The sequence below is a fragment of the Rhinolophus sinicus genome, linkage group LG11, assembly GCF_036562045.2.
Source record: "Rhinolophus sinicus isolate RSC01 linkage group LG11, ASM3656204v1, whole genome shotgun sequence".
NCBI classification, from domain to species: Eukaryota; Metazoa; Chordata; class Mammalia; order Chiroptera; family Rhinolophidae; genus Rhinolophus; species Rhinolophus sinicus.
In genome coordinates this window covers 15,836,170-15,857,434 of record NC_133760.1, presented here as the reverse complement: position 1 = coordinate 15,857,434, position 21,265 = coordinate 15,836,170, and the positions used below count along the sequence as shown (strand labels likewise).

General features: G+C 56.1%; 1 protein-coding gene across 1 annotated transcript in view; it reads right to left on the bottom strand.

The window, feature by feature from the left end:
- Window positions 1-21,265, bottom strand: part of PEPD (peptidase D) — a 110,910-nt gene that overhangs the window by 82,811 nt on the left and 6,834 nt on the right. Inside the window, exons 2-6 of the mRNA XM_019742726.2 lie at window positions 19,946-20,129; window positions 17,879-18,006; window positions 10,856-10,919; window positions 4,297-4,344; window positions 2,814-2,875 (exon numbers count right to left, since the gene is read on the bottom strand). Coding sequence (XP_019598285.2) covers window positions 2,814-2,875; window positions 4,297-4,344; window positions 10,856-10,919; window positions 17,879-18,006; window positions 19,946-20,129 — 486 coding nt within the window. The remainder of the gene's footprint in view (window positions 1-2,813; window positions 2,876-4,296; window positions 4,345-10,855; window positions 10,920-17,878; window positions 18,007-19,945; window positions 20,130-21,265) is intronic.

Below are 21,265 nucleotides of genomic sequence, written 5' to 3'. Positions count from 1 at the left end.
CCCAGCTGGACCAGGCAGAACCCAGAGATCTGGCATGGGAGGACAAGCGAGGCCACTGTTCTACCAAAAGCTGCCTCCTCTCCGCAGGCCAAGGGGTAAAGGCAGCCTGAGATAACCCATCAGCACAAACTGAGAGGCCAAACCTGAACTTCTGCTAAAGCAGGTCAATCAAGGATCTAAGGTGGGAGGTGATGCAGAGACGTTCAAAAGGGTCAGACCCAAAAATTCCAGGAATAAGACACTTCATTAGGGCAGTGAGAAGTGACCAGTGATAGAAGCAGCTGAGCGCTGGAAAGTAGGACAACAGTAAGATTCATCTTGCTTAGAAAACAGGCTATTATTAGCCCCAGCCAACAGCTGGAGCCGCTCACGGCAGGCAGGTGAACTCAGTCGGTGAGCCTCACAGGCCCTTGAGGGCAAGGGTCCCCCCCAGCCTGGCACAGAGGCTAGCAGGTGGGAGAGTCGAGGTGCTAGCAGATAGGGTGGGTGGGAGGCAGGGAGGGGGCTGGGCTGCACCTAGACCCCAGGAACGCAGACAGGACTCTCTGCAAGGAAAGCACTGGCAGGCAGCTGGAGGCAGAGGCCGGGGCCAAGGTCAGTGCCCATCGCGTGTGGAGGGGGTATGGATGCCACAGTGGGATGGGAGGCCGAGAGGGAGGCATGGGGACAAGCCTCCAGGGGACAGGAGGGGAGGGAATACCACAAGCAGGCCAGGGGACCCTAAAGCAGATAGATACACGGGAGGGTTCTCATGTGTGGTGTGGCAGCCAAGTCAGAAAACTCAGCCCCACACGTGAGTGTGGGAATGAACCCCTCAGCTCAGCAGTGAGGGGCCTGGGGAGCACCCCATAGTCAGCCTGCATGGGTTGGAGAGGGACCAGCCCAGTGCCTGGGGAGAGTGTGCAAAGTCACGGCAATCCTGGTTCTCTAAAATGCCTCCCAAATGCCAACCAGGTGGGTAAGGGTTTGGCCGGGCACAGGATCCTCTGGGCTCTTGGCAGGGGCCGCAGGGACCCAGGGAGTGACAGAGGACAGAGGACGGGGTCAGCTTGTGCAAGGAGAGGTCGGGTTCACAGCAGCACTGCTCCCAAGGGGGTGGGGACGACAGTGATAAGGTCCCTGGGCCCCTCACATCCACCTCCCTCTGGGAGCAGCCAACACTGCTCTGCTCTCAGGGGCCACACCCTGAGCTGTCCCCCAGGAACCACGCCTGTCACACCACCCACCAGATCTGTTCCCGGGGTGTTGAGCAGGCATTCTCTTCAGCAGGGAGACCTCTGGAGGGGGCAGGCAAAGCCCCACAGCCGAGACTCACTGACACTGGGGGTCTTGTAATCAGTGAGCCACAAGCCCACCTGGCCCACTGCACAGACGGGGAGACTGAAGCTCAGAGGGGCAACAGGACTCAGCAGGGTTTTACTGAGCACCAGCTCCGTGCCAGGCTCTGGGTGAGTGGCATCTCATTTTGTCCCGATGACATGCCCAAGCATGTTACATGTGGGGGAACCGAGGCTCAGGGCAATTTCTGCTAAGGTCACAGAGCCCGTCAGGGAGGCAGGGCTCCCTCCTCCACCAACACCATGGTGATGGGGACCACAGAGCCGTTCCGTGGTGGTGGAGGGAGGTGGGCAGGGTGCTAGAATACAAGTACCTGGCAGTGCTGGGGGGCACCAGGGGCGGGTCAGCCCAGGACAGGCAGCAGGGGGTTATGCCCCGCAAACACACCCCCAAGGGCCTAGGGAAAGACAGCGGCTCCACAGCCAGCATTTCAACGAGCTGGGCTAATCGCTGCCAGCATGGGAGGCATGGCCACTCTGGGGAAACTCCTGAGAGGATGGGGAGGTTTGAGCAATGAAAAGAAGCAAACCTGATCCCCACTCCCCCTACCCCATCGCTCTTATCACGGGGAAGTGATACATATGTATGAGCTTCTAATCCTTCCTAATCACCCCTCTACCACACAGACACACAAATTCCCATGGCTCAGGCTCATACATAATTATAAGGCCTCAGTCCACCAAAGGACGACAGAGGACGCAGCGGCGCAGAGTAAGCGTCGCGGGGGAGGGGCTGCACTCGAGGTACAGGAGCTGGCCAGGAACTGTCCAGCTCAGCAGCCTGGAGGAGCAGGTAGCCCCACCCCAAGGTCTTGTCTGCCCTAGCCTTAGGCCAGCAATGCAGACCCCACAGACGCCCCCTACTCCACCCCACCCCCCGCAGGTAAAACAGCCCCAGCCCAGAGACACAGCACCTTCCAGGGGCTCTGGTGTGAGGTGCTGTACTCCGTGTGCCCACCATCTGCCCTCCTGCTGGAGAGGTCTAGAGGGGGGAACAGGGTTTGGGGGCTCAGCCTAGTGCTCAACTGGGGAGTAAGGGCAGGGAAGAGGGTCCCAATCTGGGGCTAGGGCAGCAAGCGACACGACACGGGAGAGTTGTGAGCAGGGGTGGGGAGTAAGAGGAGAGGGCTGATAAGAACAGAGACCACAGAGCTCAGAGCAGGTCTCTGCAAACAGCTGCCTGGGCAGGGGCCGGCCTGTGTATACACAGTGGCCAAGGCTCCCTGAACACTCAGAGGGTCTGTACTTTCACTACAGAGCTCAAGAGAAGTGGCATCTGCCCCTTAAAGTAAAAGTCAAAGTGAAGTTAGGCAAATTATTTTTCTAAACATTTCCTCAAAATGCCCCATCTAACCCCCTTTTAGCATCCTCTTGTGTGTATATTCCTGTCTAGTCTGTAGATGGGTAAAGGCCTGCTGGGGAAGATGTGAGCTGTGGAGGACGGAGAAAGGCAGTTCCCGGGGCCCCAGGACTCACTTGCTGATGCCCTCGAAGGAGGCCTCCCTGCAGACACTGCCGCTGTCAGTGTTGACGCCACGCTGGAGAGAGAGAGGGAGCGTGAGGGCACAGAGACATCACACAGGGCCAAGTGGCATCTCCACAACCTGCACTGGAAGGCCTGTGTCCTCCAGTGTGACCCAGGACTAGGCAAGCACCCACCCCAGCCAAGGGAAGCCACCCCACCCTGTCTTTTAGGTAATTCCAAGTTGGGTCCCAGCACAAGGGCAGGCCCTCCTTTTTCTGCAGCATCTTGAAAAGCAGAGAAAACAAGGTCTCCTCTGTCAGAGCACCTTGCAGACACCAGCTCAGACTGCTTCAGCACACGCGGCAGCTGGGCGAGAAGAGCTCAGACCTTGACCACCCCTCCCACCAACCTGCTCTCCCGGGCTGGCCCGTCTCATGCACACGCGTGCACACACTCTCCCCACCGACTGTCCTAAAGAGCACTGTCAAATCCAGCCCTTCCAGAGATGCTGTTACATTCTTCTCCTTGTCCTAACTGTAAGGAGAATCCAAGTGCAGCTTGGACAGAAGCAAAGACAAAACAAAAGATTCAAAGGAAAATGTGCCATCCCCAGAGAAGCAAGGCATGTAAAAACTACCCCTTCTTTCTCAGAAACTGCAGGTCGACAGCTAATGGAATCCCACCCCATCCCACCCCCCAATGAAACACACTGGACCATCTGTGACCACAGTCATCTAATACAACCTTCCTTCTTCTCAGCTCTCAGAACAGCAGAGCAGGAAAAAGAGACCATGTGAAGTGCTAACAAAAATAACCAAGAGAAACTATTTCGGTAAAAATTGATTACCAGAGAGAAGAAGGGTCACTTTGGGAGGAAAGAAGGTTGCACACACTTCATGTCTAAAGTTCCCAAGGTCGAAGAAGTATGAGAAAACAGGCTTCTTGCCTGAACCTTTTCACAGCCCGAGAGCCCCCACGGGCTGCGAGGGCCCCTGGTCACCATGTAGCCCCGCCCCGCCCAGGCCACAGCAGGCCCTCGGTTGTTCAGTGCCTGGGGTTCAAAATATGACGGTGCACAGCCCAGCACCCTCAGGGACAGACGGCAAGCGTGTGTTTTTAAAATTCTGTTAACAATGCAGGAGACACAGGGTGGAAGCAAATTGATATTCTACATCCACAAAGCCCATGAGCTCAGCCTGACACAAATACATCCTCCGGCCAGGTTTTAACCCTTGGAGTGGGTATGGTGTCTTGTGCACAGTGGCTTCATGACAGGACACAGCACATACCAGGGAGTCTGGAGAATCGAGGACGTGGAGACGGGCGAATTGAGCCGTTCAGACTGAGATGGTGTCGCTACTTAGCGCCCTGAGGACCGTTTCTCTTGGTTTCTCAATCCTCCCCTACAGCCCCGACCTCTGCAGGGGTGGGCAGCTCTCTAAAACCCCTTCCCACGTGCAAATACTGCCCAGTCCCTGGACACCTGCCACTTACCAAAGTGAGGAGGACAGCGGGGCTCCGTGCCATCAGGACACTGGCAATCTGAAAGGTCAGAAAGAAAAATCCACTTTAGAGCAACCACAGGAAGGCGGATGGCAATGATTTACCACCATTACTTAATAATGCCAGCTCGTGTGTATTGAGCAGATCCTTAAAACAGTGCTGTTGTCATCCTCATCCCGCACATGAGGAAACTGGGGCGTATAGAAAATAAGGAACTTCTGAAAGCCACACTGCTATCAAGTGGCAGAGAGGGATTCAAACCGAAGCCGGGCAGTTCCCCACATGCGACCTTGCCTCCAGGTCCCACAAGGATCCCGGGATCCAAACGGCCAGACGTGCCCACCCTCCAAGGCCAGCGCTTCTGCTCATCTGCCAAGGCCCTCCTGAAAGGCCTGTTCCAGCAAACTCTTAGGCACCGGGCCCACCAGGCTCCCTTCCCCAGAGCAGACACCTTCCTCCCTACACCCCCCATTAATCTCCTGCACCATGGGGAGTTAGCATCCCCAACAGCCGCCCCAGGCCCCCAGCCCACATCCCCGCTCTCCATCCTTCCACCGTGCCCCACGCGGGCCTCACATCCCTGCGTCCTGCTTGCTTCCTGCCCCAGCCCCTTGAATGAGCAGGGAAGCTCATCTCTCGTGCCTTCGCTTGGGCTCTTGCCTCTGGTTGCAACGCCTTCTCCCCACTTAGCCACTTCATCAGTTCGTAGCCAGGATTGCGGCCCCTGACCACCCAGGCAGGTTCATTCACTCCGTCCTCCACTGTCCCACTGACGGTCATCATTCCAAGTCCTTCCTGTCACCTTCCATGATGGAGTCGGCCCCAGGTACCTCTAGTGCCTCCGGCCCAGCTGTCAGTCCAGTGGTATTTCTGTCAGGCTCCATTTCGAGTCAAGTGCCCATCACACTGCCTTAGCCGTGCAGTCTGCACGCCTGGGATGCCAACCACCTGGTGGGAGCACCTTCCTCTCCTGCCCCCACCCCTCAGTTTGCTCTGCGTCTTGGCTACTGCAACCCCTACTGTATTTGAGCTCCCCCCTCCGCCCCGGGCAGAGAACTGTGTCTTCTCTGCAGCACTTGCCCCTCCCAACACCCCACTCTAAACTCTGCAGCACCCTGACACAGGGCAAGAGTGAGGAGGCTCTGTTGTTTTTACAGCTTTATTGAGCTGTCACCGACATACTCTACACGGCACATATTTAAAGTGCACGTTTTGATAGTTTTGACATATGTATATACGCTTTTTAATACTGAGAGGCTCCCAGAGAAAACCTGGAAGATACGGAAAACTATAAAACGATAAAATACACCTACAATCCCATCCCCAGGGACCTTTTATCTCTGCACATAAAAACAGAGGTCTGTAATGACATTTGGATCATACAAAGTTACACGCCTCACTTACTCCCTACCATTAAGTAGTCTTCAAACCCATGATTTTTCCCAGTCACTACTGCGGGGGATGGTGAACGTCTGATGAGCTTCTGATTATGGCCTGTGCCAGGCACTTCAGATATCATCTCATTTAACCACCCATGAAGCTGGTGCTGCCAACGTCCACACTTCACCGATGAGAAGGGCTTATGGGTTAGTTAGATCATCTACCCAGATTCACAGATAAAAAAGAGCAAAGCCCAGAGTTGAACCTATGGCTGTATGCTATTCTCTTAACAGATGTAGCATAATGTATTCCTTCATTCCTCTGTGGGACACTTAAGTTATTTCTGAGGATGAACTATTATAAATAACGCCCTGATGAACATACTTGTATACAAGCCTTTATTTCCTTAAGACAAATTCCTTACAAAATTTATTTCCTTTAAAAACCGCCACCATCCAAATCTGACCCAGTGAAACTGCTAGGTGAGAAGCATATACTTTGTCCAGGTATCTGATGCTCAAGGCCAGATGTCCTTCCAGGTCTAAACCAACCACCGTCGCACCAGAGGTGCCTGAGGCGCCATCTCCCTGGACCCCCCTCAGTGATTCAGTAACTGCTCCGACAACCACCGGGATCCCTTGGCCTCTGTTACACAAACGATTGGCTTGGCTGAGACCCTGCCGTGTCCCAGGCCCTCCTGGAGAAGGGGGAGGCCCATTGAAAAGAACAAGAGCCACGTGGCAGGAACTGGGAGTGTTGTTACATTGGCGAAGGGTCTCCATTCACCAGCACAGAACATTCCATCGATTATGGCAGCAGAACCTGAGAGCGAACGGGCACTTGGGGATCGTATGTGCTGCTGTCCTTAGGAGAGAGTTGCGGGATAACAAATGTGCAAGCTGATGACTCTTCTCTCGGCAATGACTCAGGACGTGCTGCTTGGGAGGAATGGATGAGAAAGCAGACCTCTCCGCCCACCTGAAGCGCACGGATCACAGGATCCAGGCCCGACACAGAGCAGCCTCGGCGTCTGCTAGTCCTGGCAGGGCCACAGCTTTTATTGATCACAACTGCTTGAGTGGGTCCTGGTTACCTCTGTGGCTGCCAAACCTCCCCCGCCTGGCAGCTCCATCTGCCTTTCCCCTTCCCCGTGGAGACCCATTAGTGCTACACTCTCATCAACACAGCCTGATTCCATGCCTCAGAAATTAAGGGGACATGACATGGCTATGTGTCGCCAGCTTAAAATGCAGCTCCGGCACACAGGACAGCGTGGCTCTGTCAGCACAGGGTCTCATTTCCATGGAGCGATTGTCACGGGGGACCCATCAGCTCTCACAGACCAGAGCTGCATCGATTTCCTAGGCAGCCCAGCCTCCCTGGCAGGTCGAGGCGAACAGCACACGCAGATCTCATCAGAGCCCCATGGACAAGGACCCTCCCCTGGTGACAATCAGAGGCTTCCCATGGACACCTCATGCGCCCTCAGGCCTAGAGTCCCCACTCTTCACGGGGGTGATCCGGAAAAGGAGGCTGGGCAATCCTCTGTTAAGAAGACCTGTGCTGCGTCACGGAGCCGGGCTTCACCACGCAGGAACCTAAGCTTTTAAAAATGAACCGTTTTCCACGGCCATCTGAAACAGGGGTGCACACTGGTGGCTGGCAGTGCATTTAAAAATTTGAATTTGTTTCTAAAATGTAAACATCAGGAAAGATCACAAACAACATGGATTTGCAGCTACTCTTGAAAAATCGGGAGTATCTAGCAACCCCGGGCCAGCAGTCCCACACAGCAGCTGCCCCTTCTGAAACCCCACCACACACACCCTCTGCCCCGATGCCTCCCCACACTGAGGCTGAGAGGCAGGCAGCATCCATCACCAGGCTGCCACAATGGTTTCTCTTATATCCGTCCTGCCTGCATCTGAGCCAGCGACCACGATGCCTGCCAACGTCTGCCCAGTGCCATTAGGAAGAGCGAGGGCACACCACGCGCCCTCCACCTGGCCAGCTTGCATCCTGTTATGAGTACCAGCCTTTGCACTGCACCTTCACACCAAGGCCTCGAAGCACCTCTCGAGGTTCTCCTGAGCGCCCCCTTTCTCCAGGGAACCACCACTCACGATACCGTCTCAATAACAACACCCAGGATGCTCTGTGGGGAGGAAGAGAACTGGGGAGCCGGGCTGCTACGTCAGACACCTGCATTTTACTCCCGACATCAAGTGATCAGCCACGGCCTGCGTGGGGGCTCCCTGTCTTCTCTCAGAGGAGACAAGTGTCAGCTGCTTCCCGACTGTGACTTGTCACAGATGACCAAGGCTGCCCCAAATTAGAGCACTGTAGAACTGGCCCGTCCCCGACATAAGGGGCCTCCTGTCACCTCCCATGATGGAGTCGGCCCTGGGTACCTCTAGTGTCTCCAGCCCAGGTGTCTCATTCCAGCAGTATTTTTGTCAGGCTCCATTTCAAGCCACAGAGAATCAAAGGCACTTGCGAGCTTGTGTCACCTCCGTGATATGTCCCTGTCCTCATTTCTGACAGGGCAAATACAGAGCTGAAGGGCAGGGCCTCTGGGATCCAAAGGTCCTGGGGTAGCAGCCCAACTCTGCTGCTCCCCAGCTGTGGGGCCATGGATGAAACCTTTCATGTGCTTGAGCCCCGGCCTCCTCTGTGATGGGGTGAGAGCTGCGGCCCATCATGGGACAGGGAGGGAGGGACGAAGGGATCTGTGGGAGCTGACGACTTTACCCCCGAGTGAAGCACCTGTCTCAATGTCAATAAGAGCCCTCGTCTCCAGTGGGAACCACAGCAGTAAGAGTCATGACAACACTGATAAACAATGACAACAACGACAGAGCGCTGCAGAAAGCCCCTGAACCTGAAAGAGAGTCCGTCCTCTGAATTCCACTGAAGGTTTCATGTAAGATTCTGCTTCAATAACACAGACTCAGGATGAGCCAGGCTGTGGGGCTGTAATTCTATAATATTTGACACTCAAGACCTCCTCTGTTTTACTGCATTTGGAGACTAGTTCTCCTTCTTCTCCCTAGAAATCACAGTTTAAATGGGGGTGAGTTTCACCCAGTCATAAAAGCAAAAATGTCAGGCTGTGGCTGGGGAGGCTGCCGCACAGAAAACACTCTGACTCGGTGGGCTGAGTCCCAGGACCCAACCCGGGCTGACCCCCTAGGTTTCACACTGAGGAGACCTGGAAGGTCAAGGTTCCAAAGGGCAGAAATGTTAAGATAAAATTTATGCAGGCAGAAAGCACACATCTGCCAAAGGAGAGGGTCAGGAACAAAATCAGAACGAAGCGTGAGCAGGTCCCTCCCTCTCCAGTAGAAATACAAGGAAAGTGGCAAATCACCTTGTTAGGGGCTTATAATTAAATGTCAGATTATTTGAGATCCTATACCCAAGGAGATCAATACAACGGGTCATGGCTCTACTAACAGACTCTTCAGATGCTAGGAGTCACCTCCGATAACTTGGCATGGAAATCACATGACATAAAGATCCATCAAAAGCTGCCCTCTCCACAATCCAACCAGGCAGAAGGTGCTGCAGGAAGAGTCCCCCGTGGCCCTGTGGATGGAAGCTGCCCTTCTTCGCTGAGGCCCCCCTGACCAGGCACACCACGCTGCAGTCCCCTTCTGCACCAGACCCTGTCCCCATCTGCCGAGCTCAGCCCCAGGTCTCAACCAGCTCTGATGACCACATGTCCCTGGGACTGGGCAGGCAGAGAGTGTAAGAATAATGTCTGGGAGAAAAGACCTGGGCCTTAGTGACAAATATTAAGACAATAAAGGGCTAGGTACAGACCAGAACACGGCCAGTGTCCACCATGCCCACCACTGGTCCCAAGAGCCCGGGGAGGGACACCAGTGTGCCCTAGAGTCAGTATTACATGCGGTGGGCTGGCATAAGGCCATGGAGAATGGGTAGAATATAGACAGTTGGAGAACTGGGCCTGGCACTACTTCCAGGACAGAAGAACTGGAGCAGGACTGTGCCTGGTATGGGATGGCACTGACGCTGGCCTGCCTGGGGCCAGGCACACGTGTTTATCAGGGTGAGCTGTCTGTCCCCAAGCAGGCTGGGCCAAGCTCCTGACACCAAGCTGAGACACACTGGTCCTCACAGTGCTGTGGGTGTGGCCAGGATCCCGGGGAACCCTCCTCTCACCCAGTGCTGTCATTCCCTACACGGTCTGTGTCCTGCCCAGCGGCAGGGGGAGAGCGGCAGGGGACCCAGTTCGCTGTGTCCTCTGGACACTTCCACACTGTACCCCCAGCTCTCAGGGTATGTTCACATGCAGCCAGTCTGGGGAAATGTGGCACGGGGGGCCCAGTCCAGCTGACGCTGCCAGGCCGTGGCTGGCCCTTGAGTACCACGCACTGACCTCTCAGTGCTTATGTTCTACCCAGCACCAACCTGCATGGAGCATGGGGTTGGTGACAGCTCCCAAAGACAGAAGAGAGAGGCCTGTTGTGTGCCTGGCAGTGGCTGCGGTGTCAGGAGGCCTTGGTCCCCCAGGAGACAATGAGGGCACATAGCTGTACTTACCTCTGGCACAGCCCTGCCCTATCAGCAGTGGAAGTCAGGGACAGCCCCTTTTGACTGCCTGGATTCGGAACAGATTCAAAGCCCCAGGATGACAGTCACACACCAACCTAGGCCACATGACACTGCTGGGCAACCATGCTGGGAAGTAGATTAAAGCCAGGAGACCGCGACCTCTCCCCAACTCCACCTCACAGGCCTCTCGAGGCCTGGGCTTTACTGACAGCAGCATCTGCAGCTAGCAGGGGCCAGTGGGAGGGCCTCCTGACACGTGAAGGCCCAGGTGAGCCCCTGGCGCACTGAGATCAGACCTTCCCAGAGACGTTCTCCCCTCGCGCAGCTCAGTGTCCACAACCCAGGAACCAGACACTTCCAGCCAGTGAGGGAGGGGTGCTGCCCTGGCAAACAGGGACCTCCTCAGAAAGACTGAGGTACATGTTTCCAGCTTGCCCTCCAGGGCATTCCCGAGGGGCTGGTGGTCGGGAGGTGGCAGGCACCCTGGGACGTCCAGCCAGGTTATGGTGGTGGGAGGAGAGGGCATGCAGAGCAGAGGGATGACTGGAAGCCCGGAGCTGCTCAGAGAGGAGGGGCGGCCACGACTGACCTCGTCTGCATACTGGACGTCATCCACGGCATACTTCTCCTTGAAGTGCTCCCTGGGGTGGATCCTCAAAAAGAAGCACAAGGAACAGCAGGGTCAGGGCTTGGCTGCCGTCCTGCCCCCAGGCCCCAGCCACGAAACCCCAGGCTCATCCCTGCCCCACTGGCACTGGGCACCAAGCAGGTCTACCCAACACAGATTCAGGGGAAAAGGGCACTGGGCCAGAGTGACCGCTGAACCCCTCTGACCTCCACTCCTCCTTCGAGTCCATGACCCTGGCCACCCAGGGCAAGTGGCTGCAGATAGGCCTTCTCCCTCCACTGCCAGTGAGAGCCCCCCAGGCAGCCAGCTGGCACCCCTCACCCTTTGGGGCATGAAATAAGCTGCCTCCCAGCCCCCCATGGAGCCTCGTTAAAGGAAAGTTAAAAATTTAACATTTTAAAGAATTCAATATCAGTATTACTCACTGTGATGAGAAACATTCACGCTTACTCATCAGCCCTGAAAAATCAGCCAGTGAGAAGACAGAGACACAGGGCAGAGGAAGCTGAGCAGCCCTTGCCCATCTCACGAAGGGCTCCTGGTCATGACTGTGCGGAGCGGGGTTCCGGCCGGGTCCAGCAAGCACCACCCCAACCCCAGCCTCTTGGTGGGGGGATGAGTCAATGTCACGGCTGGTGACAAGGCTCCCATGAGGAGGTGCACTGGCCGCATGGTGGGGTGGGGTGGCTGCTGCAAGCCAAGTCTAGTGACGCACAAACATGACGTCCTTCACCGGCCCACTCCTGGGCACCATGTCAGCTCGGGCGCATTTACCCTGTCCTGCCTATGCTCGCTTGGTAGTCTAGTCACCAAGTGTTGGAGCTGAAAGCAGCCTCAGGGGAAAATAGCAGATGGTTTTCAGATGTGCTTCCTGGGCCCTCAAGGGTGAGCAGATGACGGGGGTGAAGATTCCCCAGTGTACCTGGGGAGACTCAGAGGGGACACGGGAGGGAGAGCCCTTCGGGACTCGGACATGACAACCTCGAAGAAGGAGCTCCATGGGCCTTTGAGACACCAATGTTTTTGAGACACACTCAGACACCACTGCCCAGGAAGCAGGATCCTTCTCCCCTCTCTGAGCCCTGTACCATTTCCCTCTCCATCCAAACAAGTGTCCCAGACTGGAGTGTGGCCTGGAAGCACATAGCATGGACCCAGGTCAGATGGGTGGGTCTCGGGGACCAGGAGCAGGGAGCTCACCACCATATACAATGAGCCAGGCCTAGGAGACGACGGCCTCACTGCAGTGGGCTGCTCAGGGACCCCGGCCGCTCTTTTATCTATCTCCCTTTTGGCTTCTCTGACATAGGCAATGGGTGTCAAGCTCCTGCTGATAATTAAATTCGCACAATCCAGTCACATTAGCTTCCATGGTTGAGATAGAACTCAAAAGTTAAATGGCCAGGGCTGGCCTGGTGGCTCAGGCGGTTGGAGCTCTGTGCTCCTAACTCTGAAGGCTGCTGGTTTGATTTCCACCTGGGCCAGTGGGCTCTCAACCACAAGGTTGCCTGTTTAACTCCTCGAGTCCCACAAGGGATGGTGGGCTCTGCCTCCTGCAACTAAGATTGAACACAGCACCTTGAGCTGAGCTGCCTCCCAGATGGCTCAGTTTGTTGGAGCGCATCCTCTCAACCACAAAGTTGCCGGTTCGACTCCCACAAGGGATGGTGGGCTGCACCCCCTGCAACTAGCAATGGCAACTGGACCTGGAGCTGAGCTGCGCCCTCCACAACTAAGACTGAAAGGACAACAACTTGACTTGGTAAAAAGTCGTGGAAGTACACACTATTCCCCAATAAAATCCTGTTCCCTTACCCAATAAAATCTTTTTTTTTTTACCCAATAAAATCTTTTTAAAAAAGTTAATGGCCAAAGTCTGGCGCCTCCATCAGTAGCGCCTGAAGCTGTAAGGACAGGAATTGATGACATGCACGTCATCTGGACACTGGAGGCCCTGACTCCAGGACTTACCACTGAAACCTCGCTGACCTTCTGCTACTAAGGGGTGACACTCTTAGCACTGAGTCGACCCTGCAGCCGTGCACAAAAGCACATGCCAGAGGGCAAGAGGCAGGGCCATCAGCAGCATCACCATATCCACTCTGACTGCCCCATCTCCAGGACAAACACCCTGTGTCCTCGGCAGGTCCCCATCCACCTCTGGTCCCCAGTCACTTCATCACCTCCAGCTGTGACAGGCATCAAAAGCAAACTCTGAAAAGATTCGGGAAGTGCCCAGCATCTGCTTTCAAGGCCAGCCTCGATGCTTCCTACAGAGGGACACCTCGGCCATTTGCCTGGGCACTGACCTTTTCACCTCCAATCCCAACAGGGACCCTAACTCTCTCCCCGCTTATCCAAGCCACCCTGCCGAGGGATGCCCCAGGAAACGTGTTCCTGCCCACACTGCCTGGGAGTCTCGTAGGCTCCAGCAGAGGCCTGAGACCTGGGAACATCTCGGTGTGCTCAGCTTGAGGTCAAGGTCATAAGAATGTGGGACTGGAGGAGGTAGGGGATGGAGGGAGCAAAGGCGAGGGCAGCTCGAGGCAGTTGTGATCTGCAGGTGGCCCGAGGGCTGTGTGCCCTACTGTCCACCTTTTACCTACCAGCCACAAGCCATTCCACTTGCCCTGGGAGCCAAGGAGCGCCAAGGGCCAGCCGGCCCACAGGAGAGCCTGCTGCTGCTACCCTGAGGTCCAGGAGGAAGGGAGTGCAGGTGCCACCCCACCAAACGCCCTTTGTCTTCCTCAGTGAGCTCGGGTGACACACGGAGTGCACGTGGGGCCTCAAGGACCAAAACTGCTCAACTAGCTACAGGCCTGGTTCTCAACAGGAATATCCATCTGACAAACACAACCTGAAAAGCTGTAAGCATCTTTTCAGGCACTTCACGTGTCATTCTTTTCTAAAGGGCAGAGATAATTAAGTTCGAATAGTACTTATTTTTTATGGTTTAGAGCTAATTATAGGAAAAATCATTTAAATGTCACCCTAAAGGATAATGCCATGTCAAGCCAGCTACTGGAGGCTCAGCCGCTATGATTTTGTAGGAGCTGACGGGAGAAGGAGCAGCACGTCCACGTGAGCCCTGCAGAGCTGGCCGGAGGGGTCACAGGGCCAGGCTGGTGGTGACCACACCACCCTGCCCGTCTGCAGTTTAGGGTCCAGCAGGGCAGCTCGTGCCAGATCCTGTCATATGAGAGATCTGAATAGAAGCGGCTGGACCAGGAGAGGGTTGCTGAGCAGTGAAGCTAACCGCACCCCAGAAACTCTCCTTTCAAATGGGAGGGACAGCGTTGGTGGGAAAGAGGAAGGTGTGCACCACTCAAAGGGGTTCGAGTCCTCCAGATGGAGCCAGAGTCCAGGGACCCAGCCCGCCTAGGCCTTCTCCACCAGCGGCTGGGCCTGGCATGAGTTAGAGGAGGCCTTTCCCAGAACTCAGCGTCAGGGCTAATGCAGTGAGTGCCAACACGTGTGCAGGGCCTCCAGCGGGAAGGAGACATTCCATTAATGCCCACAGTGCAGACATGATGGACCCCTCTCGAAAATGAAATTTCCAAGTGCAGGTTTTGCTGGGTAGCTGACCACCTGCACGTGGTTAATGAATAAGAAACAGCGAAATTACAACAGTCATCATCCATTTCCAGTGGCCAGGGCCTGCCTTCAGCTACAAACGATGTCGTTGCCTTTCCTTCTATTCACCGCACAACGCTGGGCACTAGCTCCAGGATGGTGGTCAGCAAGCTTTTCAAGATGCTATAAACGTGTCAGAAGATTTCTCCAAAGCCATGCAGGTGCCGGCTCCTCAGGACCACTCCCATGAGCAGATGGCACGGCAGCACTTCTCAGAGAGGCCAGGCAGTGGAGAGCCTGTGGCTCTAGAAGGAGAGCTGATCAAAAGGAGGCCTGTCCGTGGTCAGCAGGGCCCAGTAGGGGCTCCCAACTGAGGATCCTAGCAAATGGCTGCCCAGGCCTTGGGCTGCCCGAGACCAGGTTCCCACCAAACCACCTGGGGTCAGAGCCAAAGGAATTCCTTCAGCCCTCTTCATGAAGACCTGTGTCCCCATTAGTGCCCCATGTGCCCTCCCAGAAGACAGAGGGAGCCGGGGCAAAGCCACCAGACAGGCTGAGGCACCTTCAGTGACCCAGGTGTATGTATGGGGTGGGGGTCAGTGGCTGTGAAAAACCACACACAACACGCACCACCCCTGTGACACACACACACACTCACACACACCAGTTCCCATATCAAACAAAAGTGGGGCCTCAGGCCTGGAGGAAAATCACTCACACCACTCCTGGGCAGTGCCCTTAGTGGAGTAGCACCCACCTCCCTACAAACCTCGGGCCAGGCTCACTGTCTCAAGCTCCAAGCCTGAGGCCTCAGGGATGGGAGCAGAACACAGCCAAGCCGCAAAGGCTCTAAGAGGGCTCCCCCCGACTTAGCCCAAAATCGCTCCCCCTCTATGGGCACTGAAACTGCCCGGCCTGTTTTTCCGGCCTGCTCAGAGAACCTGACATCCCAGCAGTCAAAGCTGCCATCAGCTAAGCCTGATTCTGATGAAAATGATGGGGAATATTTTCACATCAGAAAGGCACCAGACTTTTTGTAAGCAAAGACTCCAAATAAAAAACAAATTTGAAGCTACCACCTTCCTGTCCCAAAAAAAGGCCTGGAGGAACAGGCTGGAGACCAGGCTGCCCACAGACCCCTCAGCATCTGCGGCCGGCCGTGAAGACAGGAGAGGCGTTTACACAGGAAGTAGCAGATCTGCAGATGGGGGTGTTGTTTCCCTGGGCAATTTTATCTGCCAGATGGATTTTCAAAAGTCATCAGATAGAGACTCAAAAGGAAGCTGAGGAGCTGAAGGTCAAATGTTCCGTCTGGTGGGTTTTGATTGCAAAGGCCAGGTAATCCCATCAGCCTCACTCCTCCCCAGCTCTATTGATTACGAGAACGTCTAGAAACAGCCACACACAATCAGATGGGCCACCCCCCAACTCCAGCCCCAAACAACCAAGCCCTTCGCCGGTGCCCTGTTACCATCACGCCCTCTCTCCCCAAGGCTCATGAGAACTAGGAGACAGTCACACCAGAGCAGAGAAAGGGAAAGGACACAGCGGGGAGCCAGGCTTGCAGGAGACAATGGTGGATCCCTCGGCTGTGGATCCCTCTGCCATGGATCCTCTGCCATGGATCCCTCTGCCATGCCACCACGCTGAGCACATTTCCTCTTAAAAACGGAGGTCGTTAAGGATTCAGCAGGCGACAGAATAAAGGTTGATACCAAAGGTCACAGCAGGATGGGGAGGCAAGAACTGGGTGAGGCAGGAGCCACCTTCCCCAGGGACACCCACGTCTCCAGGCCTGGATGTGCTGATCTAGCAGGAGGAGGGGCCCCCTATGAAAGGACTGAGGAGAGCCTCCCCCAGGCCAAACCTGAGGCCAATTTCTCTGCAGGCGTAAGATGCACCTGGCAAAGTGGGCAGTCTACCTCGGAGGCATCCTCCAAGCCCCCCTCCACATTCCACCCAGGCCTGGGGCAGTATGGAGTCGCTGGGGGCTCTCACTGGGCCCTGCTCAGCCACGCCCAATGCCCTGCCCCTCCCTCTGGGAAGAAGGCAGCAAACCTTCCAGTGCCCGCCCACCCTAATGCAAGCAAGGAGGCCAGTGGGAACCTGCTCAGTACACAGAAACATGTATGCCATCCACCCCATGGGCCTCTAAGAGGCCAAAACGGAAGTGGCCACCCGGACATCCACCCCAAAGGCCAGCTGGATGGGCACGTCCACTCCCCAGGGCCAAGCCAGGTGAGCACGCTGCCAGGAAAAGCTGCCTGCTTCTCTTGTGCTGCCAACTCTGCTTAAAGCCACCTGTTTACAGCAAAGCTAAAGACTAAGGGCCAGGGCCAGGCATCCTACCAATAGGGCTCAGAGCATAACTGTGAGGCTGAACTCCTCACCCAAGGATGGCAGAAGAGATACATGGCAGGCCGACAAGAGGCTACGGGGTTGGCACTGAAGGGCCGGTGGGGAAGGTGGCACCTGAAGCAGAGGCAGATCACGGGGCTTGCCTGGCCCTTGGCGCAGAGTAAGTCCCAGCAGCAGTCAGGTGCCTGGTCGTTCAAATCAGCCACAGACCCAGCCAGCCCACCTGAGATGAGCGGTCAGGGACACTAGGCAGCGAAGGCTGAAATCTATACATTAGCCCAGAATATTCACTCTCCAGGCAGAAATGACACACTAGAAGGTGGTAAGCACTTAGCAGGACCCTCTGATCCCCTCAAGCACCCCAGTTAAGTATAGTTTCTGCTTCAGCCGCTCTGAACAGGCAGCAATGGCTCCCTGGACAGGTGGACACAGCTAAGGGCCCTGGAGCTGGCAGGTGCCACACATGATGGGGGAGGGGCATCTCAGCAAGGCCCAGGTCTCTGGTCCCACACGTCTCACATGGTGCTACCCCATCTCACAGGTGAGCCAACTGAGGCAGCACCTGTATCTGTGGCTCCGTGGAGCTTACCGCAGAGGCAGGCACACAGCAGGCATCTAGTGAAGCCCTGTGGTTAATGATGAAATTCAGAGAATGGCCCAAGGTTACCCTCCCCGTTAAGAGCCAAATCCTTCCACTCCCAAAGCAGGGCCACCTCCCATGGGTGCCATGCGGGACAGCTGATGCAGTGGGACCAAGGCCTCAGCCATTTTCACAAAGCTGGGAATCCCAGATTTCAAGATTAATAAATAGTACCTCCAAGCAAACATGCCCACAGTGTATCGCTCTGGCTCTGACACCCCTTCCCAACCAAGGGTACAGGGCTCTGGCCTAGAACAGGCCATCAATGGCCCTGACGGCTCACCCTCCCTGTTGCTATGTTTTCCCTCCTTGCCACCCACAGGCCGGGCCTGCATCACCACTCCCAGCCCCACCGCACCCCCCGCCAGCTAGCAGTCAGCAGGCAAAGTCACATCGCTCGGACTGCTCCTTACTTTCCCATCCAGGTGGCATGGCTGGCAGGAAGCCTGGGCACAAACAGGGTCGACTTTCCAGTGTCAATGTCAATCACGCCGTAGCAGTCTGGCTCGGTGACACCGAATGCCCAGTGAAAGAAGGACTCCTGTGGTGGGAACAAGGACCATAGTTACCCAGTCGGCAGGACAGAAACATGAGGGGTAAGGAGGGAGGTGGGGCAGCTGATCAAACACCTGCCTTCCTGCACCCCCAAGAGTCAGTCAGGCCCGCCGTCCTGAGAGGCTGACCCCCAGCCTCACACAGCCCTCCACCTCAGCACTCTGCCCCCCACGCCAGCCTGCCTGTCTCCTCCTTCCAGGATTTGGCAGGGGCAGCCTGGCTGGTACCTCTCATGCCGCTCTGAGTATTCTCTGATGCCGTGGGTTTCATGCATGTGCCCCAACCCCAGCTCACCAACCACCCTTAGGCCCTTGGTAGGGCACGTAGAACACGGGTGCCCACGAGCACTACAGGTCTGGCTCAGCCCTGCCCATACCTCTCTGCCACCCACATCTCTCTGCAGTTCCTACTGCCCACAGGCAGGCAAGATGCCACCTTGAATTAGACACCCAAGCTAGACACCTGCGCGGAAATGGATTCCTCCATTTGGGACTTCTTACTTCCTCCTCCCACCCTGGGGAAGCTCATGACTTCAGTGTTTTGCAATAAACAGTGAGCTACAATAACCTTATAAAGGTATCAAGAGGAGGAGGGATCTCTTCTAAAATTAACCTCGCAGAACATCAGGAAGGGAGCCAACAGCTGAATTTAGGAGATCGGTTTTTAAACCACAGAATATGTAAACCTCAAGAAGCATCAAGACTCGTCAGAAGAAGCTTATTTAGACCTCCGTGTCCCTAGAACCAGGGGACTGCGGGCTTGAGGTCGCCGGAACAAAGGCAGAGAGAAGCCTTCCAGCAGGAGGTGCTTGCAGTAAAAAACACTGCAATCACTCTGGGCAGAGATGTCAGCCAGTCGGTCTGTGCCCTGTGGGGTGAACAGTCCAGCTGGGGCGGCCACGCCTTGCCACCTCCTCACCACACTCAGCTCCCTGACCTGGATGCTGGACGGCTGTGTCCCCTAGGCTCTGCCTGCCCTAGAACATAGGGAGGTTCTAGAGTCCGCAGTGTGTCAGGCCCCAGCTCTGGGCACAGCAGGAAGGAGAAGAGAACACTGGATTTGGAGTCAGGAGGTGGGGTTCTAATTAATCCCAGCTCCACCTTCGGAGCCTGTTTCCTCATCTATAAAGTGGGTGCAGTGCTAGGATCAACGAGAGTGGGGCCAGTTCAGGGCCTCCCTGGTTTTCTCCGTGTAGCCCTCTGTCCAGTGTCCTTGTTCTTATTCTTGGGAACTGAGCGATGCCAGCGATTCTCAGTCGAGGCCACCCCATCCAGGCTGGCTTCCTGCAGCTGGGCCACCTGCCACCCCACATGGTTCCAGAACCTTAAGAAGCCCCTGGACCACTTCCCAGGTGAGGAAACCAAAGCCCAGTGAGGCTCACAGGGTCAGCACTGGCCCCACCAGCACGAATGCCCGGGCCTCTGACTCCTGCTCAGCACCCTGCTCAGACGTCTCCTCCCGGACCTCTGCAGCCCCCGTCAGCCTTGCTGCAGAGCCCTCCCCATCAGCACCTCTCTCTGGCCACGGGCTGCCCAGCCCATCTTCTGCCACCCACTCCTGTGGACGCCATCCCCCCACCTGGAACACCGACCCCCAGCTCCACCTGTCAGAATTCACCATGGCCTTCAGGGACCACACCTGATGCTGCCTCCTCTGTGGAGCTTTGCCTTCTTGCTCTCCCAGGAATAGCATCCTCCTGTACTTGGACCTGAGAGAGCTGACACCGGCTGGTGCCAGCTCTGTGCCCAGCCAATGTGGGCTCCCCGGGCCCCAAGCCCTGGCCTATCTTTGGAGAATCTCTTCAGGGCCCTCCAGGGAGCAAAGTTGCCTAAGGCCCATCAGGCTGGATCCTAGCGGAGGGCAGACAGCTCACAGGAGGCCCAGTGCACGCAGGGAGGTGTGGGAAGCTGCTGGGGTGGGCTCACCTGGCGGAACACAATCCCCGTGTCAGTGCAGTAGCGCTGTGTCTCCTCCCCACCCTGCAGCAGCACGAGAGAGGAGGCCTGCACGGCCGGGTTCTTTCGCAGACGCTCACACAGGCGCCGCCGATTCAGGGCAAAGAGCGCCATGGGTACCTTCAGGGTTTCGTTCCCCAGCCAAAACGAAGGTCTGCAAAGAGATGAGCACACACCGCCACACAGGCCTCTGTTAGCACCGCCAAGTACATCTGCCCCCCTTGGTCTGACACGAGCGGAGGGCCGAGCCTGCCACGAGACCCCCCCTTAGCACATGACAAGCTGGTCCAAGCTCAACTTGCTTGTGATTCCCACCAGGCCACGCGTGGACCTCAGGGGCTTGTCAACCACAGCCTCCCCTGCCACCCCGGAGCACTGGGCCACAAGGCAGGATAGGGACAGCTTGGGTCTGTTTCTTCAGTGGGCAGGTGAAGCCTGTGGAGGGAAAGCTTGCGATGGTTTGGAGACGTATTCTCTCAACTCCTGCCTTCAAGGTGCTGACGATCCTTGCGAAAAATGCATGACCTGGCCCAGACAACACTGGATCCCTGCAGGCTCCCATCTTCTCTGCAAGTCACAGACCTGGCAGCCAGGGCTGGCCATGCCTCACTTGGCTGGGACACTCACCTGTCCCCAACACACACACACACACACACACACACACACACACACACCCAGGGCACCCAGCGCCAGCCCAGCCTGGAGAGCGTGTGCCGAGTGACCAAGGGGGTAGCACGGCGAGATGAGCCTGTGAGTGGCAGCCTAGGGGTGCTGACCTTGAGGAGAGCAGCCAGCAAGGGGTGAGCTGCTGAGACCTCACAAGAGGCTGGGCAGAGCCAGGCCTAGCAGAGCAGGTGGGTGTCTCCCCCCACCCCCATACTGGCTTCCCTTTCCACTAAGAAAACACAACTTATCCTCCCAGCACCCACTCCCTAAACCCCACCTGCCGTCACCTGAGGCTTCTCCTCCACCTGGGTAAGGCCTGCCCACCCCCATATCTATTCCCTGCGTTGCTCCAGCATCAATTTTCTCCTCTCAGGATCATTCTCAGCATCCAAACAAATATGAAAGACTCTCACCTGAGTCTTTTGAAAAATAAATCAAAACAGTCCCCTTGATGTTCAAGTTCCTGCAGCAGTCTCGTAGTAAATATCCTCTGAAGAGTCACCCAAGCCCACTGTCACCAAGTCCTCGCCACCCCTGCTCTCTTCAATCCATCCCACCCTTCTCCCTACTCTCTTCATTCCTCTTGAGCACGCATCACTGCCTAACGTTACATGTTGACTCGAC